Source organism: Lipotes vexillifer, unplaced genomic scaffold (genome assembly GCF_000442215.2).
Source record: "Lipotes vexillifer unplaced genomic scaffold, Lipotes_vexillifer_v1.1 scaffold185, whole genome shotgun sequence".
Lineage (NCBI taxonomy): Eukaryota > Metazoa > Chordata > Mammalia > Artiodactyla > Lipotidae > Lipotes > Lipotes vexillifer.
Genome location: NW_006794406.1, coordinates 1,327,035 through 1,333,233, shown reverse-complemented (window position 1 = coordinate 1,333,233; position 6,199 = coordinate 1,327,035). Strand labels below are relative to the sequence as shown.

General features: G+C 40.9%; 1 protein-coding gene across 4 annotated transcripts in view; it reads right to left on the bottom strand.

Annotated features, from left to right (window-relative positions):
• The window catches only part of KLHL32 (kelch like family member 32), a 235,811-nt gene that overhangs the window by 177,200 nt on the left and 52,412 nt on the right, over positions 1-6,199 (bottom strand). For all 4 annotated transcript variants that reach the window (XM_007467190.1, XM_007467191.1, XM_007467193.1 and 1 more), the window contains one exon: positions 4,674-4,854. In XM_007467190.1, coding sequence (XP_007467252.1) covers positions 4,674-4,854 — 181 coding nt within the window. The remainder of the gene's footprint in view (positions 1-4,673; positions 4,855-6,199) is intronic.

Below are 6,199 nucleotides of genomic sequence, written 5' to 3'. Positions count from 1 at the left end.
CGGGGGGGGGGGGGGGGGCGGTGAAAGTTCACCACACAGTCATCTGCACGATGGTTTGTCAAGGGACAACCAGAGGAGGAGAAAGTTAAGTGGCTACTAGAATGTTCTAAGCAAGAAGGAAGGGGGTGTCAGATTCAGAAAATAACAAGATGGGAAAGGATGAATCCAAAACGCTATTCTGACCCATCAAAAGGTGAGGGAGTCTGCAACCAGGTGAGCCTAAAGATGAGCAGTCTTCTTTTCCCACAAAGGGCCAGACAGAGCATGACCAGGGATCCCAAGTTAGCCCAAGGAGAGAAACAGATAATGTTTACTGAAGGTGTGATGTGTATCAGATATAGCACTTAGTGCATTATGTACCTTATCTCAATCTAATCTCTGAATCAACCTATTCTGAGAGTTATGCTCTATGATCGCCAATTTACAGATGAAAAAACATAGGTTTACAGAAGTCAAATGACTTGCCTATGCTCAAAGAATAAATAGTGAAGAGGGTGAATAACCCAATAGATATTAATTAGAATAGCATCCACTATTTGTCAGGGACTGTGGGAAACAATGGCAAACAGGGAGATATGGTCCCTCCCGCTGTATTCAAACTCAGATCTGACGCTTAGCTCTTCCCTTTCTTCCTTCCACCACTGCTTTACTCTTATGAAAGAAGCCCCTGGTCTAACGCAGTTATAGCTTTTGACTAACGCCATGTTGGGCTGATATTAAGCCTAAATTTAATTTTTTTTAAAAAAATCATTATTACTTGGCTGAAGAATGTGTTTTAACCCTTTCATTTAAAATGCTGATGATCACAGGAATCCACAGTAAGCTGTGCTCAACTGTTCGTTATTCATATGCTAAGCAAGAAAAGCTGATACCATCTCTCAGATCAATGTAAAGGAACAGTTTACACCAAAACTTGGGCCTTCTCACTCGTGCCATCCACGATTATTTTAGCTTCAAAATAATCTGCCAGATATCAGAATACAGAGTACAAAAATCTATTTAGGTCAGACTACCTAATTAATTTGAACAGATCACACGAGAAAGAAAAATCCATGAATAATTTGCATATTTTATATGCAGGATGTTAAAAAAATTGAAATACACATGGAATTCTCTGAGAATTAGAAAACATTTCTTTATTCACTTAATAAATATTTATTGAATACTTACTAAGCCTGAGGCAACATTATAAGTGTTGTGAGAGATACAGAAATTACTCAGACAGGATACTCTTTCTAGGTGTTTCAGTGTGGTACAGTGTAAGACACAAGGAAGCCAGACATAATTCTAGTTTAAGGCATGGGTCTCTTGCACTTCTGCATGTATTATGAGTGAGGCACTGACTGTCCTTGTTCTGAACTCTCATTTCAGGGATGTTTCTATAGCAAATGGCCTTTGATGACAGAGTGATATCTCCCTTCAGAGCAAAGAGCAGTTCTGTTTACTCAGAGACAGAATGTTTCTTTGCAGAGCAAAGGGTAGGCATGCTTACTGTCCAGTATAATAATGTTTTCTTCCAGAGCAAAGGACAGACATGTTTCCTACGCATTCTAAAAGATTCAGGTTCCCTAAGCTCAATGATCCTCAATGACCCAACCCACTTTGTGTGAGTTAAGAGTTTCATGTCTTCTAGCCACATCTCTGAACCAGTGATAGACTAACTTGCTGGTTTCCAACTTGGATAAATCACAAATCTTTGACAGTTCTTGATAGTGGTAGGTTACAAAAATGGCAACAAATTCTTCCCCTGCCTGCATCCATGCCCTTTGGTATCCTCACTGACACTGACTCAGCCTGGCCACGTGGCTTGCTTGACCAATGGGACATTAGTAAACAGGAGACAAACAGGAGCTTGAAAAGCACCTGTGCATTGAAGATAGCCCTCTTGCTGTTTTTAGAATTTAGCTGTCATGTGAAAAAGCCCAGGCTAGCCTGTTTGTGAGAAATACATGCCCAGTGTCCCCTACAACTCCAGCCATAAGCCTACCAATCACCAAACAGGTAAACAAAGCCAACTCAGATCATCCAGTCTCCAGGCAACTCTCCAGTTAACCGCTGACGTAAGAATGAGTCCAGCATAGATCAGAGAAACTGGCAGACCAGAGGAACTACTATCCAGCTTCTAAGTTTTGGGGTGGTTTGTTATGACAAAAGCTAACAAAAGATACAGGGTATACGGCAAAAACAATGTCCAGTGTAGTGACTATATTACAAGCTCCATAGGGTTCAGTCTATGTCTGGTTAAATATTATAACTCCAGCACTTATCACAATGCCTAGAAAAGAGATAAGTGCCAAGGGTTCCAACTTTGTCTTGGTTTCTCCATCTGAACAATCAATACACAAGTCACTGAAATTTCACCTCACAAGCAGGTCATGAGATTGAAGGGACTGCGTATGAATCCAGCAGGGCACATGGTTCAGTGGAAAAAGCACAACTTGGTACTCAAGGAGACAGGTGCTCTGGTGTGTGAAAATCAGCTCTCCTACTTAATATCTGGCAGTCCTTGGGCAAGTTATTTAAACATATTGTACTTCAGTTTTCTAATCTACAGAATGGGAATCATAAAGCTTTCTTCACAGGCTTTATAACATCAGTATTTTAAAGGAGGCACTCTGTGCATGACCTATCAGAGTATGAGGGGCATTGTGGTAAAAGAGGTGAATAACTTGGAATAGCTGCAAACATCGTTAAATGCCAGCAGCAAGTAAAATGCTCTTCAGTGCTCACATGTACACATTCACTTGCACATGCTCTCTCTCTTATACACACATGCACAAAATCAAACCCCAAATTAAATTCAAAATCCAACCCACAGAGACCTAGGAGGAGAGAAGCCAAGCACCAAGAGGTCTATATTATGGTCCACAAGAAGAAAAAACTCATATTTTATAATGTGCACATGTTATATATAACAACCCAAAGTATGTTGTTTCAAAAGCCCTCCAAATAATATAAGCTTTCTGGAAGATTAATCCCTGACAGTGTGAGAGTGTATAAAATGTACATTATATTGATGAAACTAAAAGGTCACTTTACAGACACTCCATTTCATTTCTGCAGTTTAGAATTATGTAAATCCCTACTTTTAATTTTAGATAGATATTTTAAGTAATCACCTCTTTTTTTTTTTTTTTTGTGGTACGCAGGCCTCTTACTGTTGTGGCCTCTCCCATTGCGGAGCACAGGCTCCGGACGCGCAGGCTCAGTGGCCATGGCTCACGGGCCCAGCTGCTCCACGGCATGTGGGATCTTCCCGGACCAGGGCACAAACCCATGTCCCCTGCATCGGCAGGTGGACTCTCAACCACTGCGCCACCAGGGAAGCCCTGTAATTACCTCTTTATCTTCTACATTACCAGGTTTCATCACATTTAAAACTTTTTTTAATCTTTATTTTACGATTTGGCATCTTTGAAAATTCTCTTTAACTGCCAGCCAGCAACTGAGTACAGTTGATATTGTCTCTTAAACATCAAAATACAAGGTGACTACTGAAAATTTCCAAATCAAACCAAAAAACTGCCCCAGGCTGGATTTGGTTTCTGTATCTTTTGAGACTTTGGTAAGAAAAAGTTTTTTTAATTCACAATTAAATTTATATTCTAATTTATATATAGATTGTATACTATTATGTTTTGAATTTCTTACCTAATCACTAGTTAACTGAAATAACATTGAAAAAATTAAATAAGAATTAAATCATGTATATTCAGAAATGAATACTTCAAAAAAATCTGGTTATTAATTGTCACAATTTTCTTTCTTATATCCGTATAAGGGGTAGAATGGAATGCTGGTTAAGACTCAGACGTGGATTTCAATTGTAGATCTGCCACTTCAGAACTGTGTGACTTATTACTTAACCTCTGAGTTACCTCAAATTACCTAATCTTTGAGATTCAGTTTCCTTACATGTAAAATGGTGATTTTTATAGCATGTGCATGTGTTTATAAAATGGATTGCTGTGAGGATTAAATGAGCTATGTATATAAAGTCCTTTGTCCATGACCTGAATCATAGGAAATACTAAATTAAATTAAATTTAGCTAAAACCATACTATACACTCTCCTTCAAAAAACAACAAAAACAACAAACACATCATCACATATCATTAGCCACTGGAAATCAAACTCCAAAGTTCTACTTAACAAGACGTCTTCAGCTAAACAGGCACTTGTGTGTCAACCATAAATATCCTTTAGGTCAATTCCATCTCTGTCCCTGGAGCAGAGACTTGGAAAGCTCCAGGACGAGAACATCCACAGAAAATAAAAAATCAGAAACACTGCATATATTTAGAGACCTTTTAAGAAATAAATTGTCTTACCGATTGTCCTTCTGATCCTGAATCCAGAAACATCCTGTCCTCAGCCTGCACCCCCATTATGGCGCACTACAATGCCAAGCTTTCTTTTGGTGGTAGAGTGTCAAACGCCCCTCAGCTCAGGTGCAAAGGAGAGGTCTGCTCTGCACTGGAGGATCCCAGCCCAGGGAGGATCCCAATGGGGCCCCAATCTCAGTCTGACCAGGAAAACCCCCCAACATTCACAACTCTGGGGACGATTATCTAATTGGCTGATGATTGTGTGACAGTTCAGGTAAACTGTCACCCTCTGTTTATTAGTATCTTAAGAGAAGCAAATAAACAGACAAACTACCTTGACTTACCCGGAAATAGTCGCTGCAGGCTGCTAGGACTGCCTTGTGAGCGTGGAATTTCTGTTCCTCAGCAATCAGGGTGACATCGCAGAGGATGCCGTCACTTCTCTGCTGATTCAGCGCTGCCAGGACGCTAGCAGTGTGAGATTCTGAGTGGCAGAGCCTCTGGCCTGTCAGCATTTCTTGAATACTGCGAGGAGGAGAGTGAAGAGAGCAAATCCAGTTAATGTTGTTCCTCTCATCAGCCCAGCCGCCCCCGGGCCCCCTCCCTCCGTCAAGAGCAACTCAGGGAGTGTGGATTCCAGTGTCTATAGTCCTCATTGTCTTTTTCTCCACCATCCTCTTGCTTTCCTTTTCTCTAATTCTCTCTTTTCCTCCCCCCAACAGGATTTCTTTCTCCTTCCTACTGGTCCCTCTCTTTGAGAATTTGTGTTTGTTGTGTGTCCATCTGTGTCTGTGTATTGGCCCATGTCTGCAGGCCTGTGAGCCTCTGCTTCTGGGCCCCTGTCCCCTCAGTATGTATACATCTCTGAGTGCAAAGCTTTTTCTGGATGTGTGTCTAGATGTGTGTAAATATGTGTGCAAATCCTTCCACTCTGGGACCCCCTCCCTAGCTCTCTGATTCCTTTTCTAGCTTTGTACCACTTGTGAGGGGTTAGCACAAGCTCAGAACTTGCCATGCACTGCTCTAGCACAGAACCCACTGCATGGCTCACCAGAGAAGAATTTACTCAGTCTCCCCACAAGACACAATACTCCATTAATAAATAAAATGAAACTGAGCAAATGTTAGTTAGGGGAAAAAAAGGCTACCAGTGACCATTTCATGTAAAAGGCCATTAATTAAACCATAGTGGCTTATTATTAAACTTAGGAAATTATGCACCACCAGGAGAACATCAAAAGAGATGCCATTGTAAAGAAAAAATTTAAGGCTGAAAGTAAAATATATCTATTTTATTAGCCTGCAACATCTTGTGTGATCTTCATATTAGACTTATGAATGACTGTGCAATCTATTTTCTGCTCTATTTTGTGAAATTACTAAACTTACCCATTGTGAAACTTATCCCTTCACTCCCTACCCCAACCTAAAATATTCATCCCATATCCTTTCAAAACTCCTGAGTGAAACCCCAGATCTTCCTATAATAATGCAGAAGTAATGCTATAAACACCAAATGCAAATGGAATTTGTGGATAGTTATGAACAATTCCAGCTTAGATACATGAAAATCTCCACGGCACTCTAGAATCTCAGAACCGACACTGGACTAAAATGAGTGAGCTGCACCAGTCGTAAGTTACTCCCAGAATGAGAGCAAGGGCCATCAAGCTCTATTTCTGGCCTGCGACTCTTCTTGAAACCGAGTAAGGTTGCCATAAGGATGAACGAGCACTGTGTCTCTCCCATCCTGATAACTTGACCTCTGGTTCCTTCCTCTGAATGTGAAAGAGCCTCTCAGGAGAGCCAGGGAGTCGCCACCAGCCAAGCCTGCATGGTTGGGCCGCCAGTTGGCTGGTAAATTACGGTT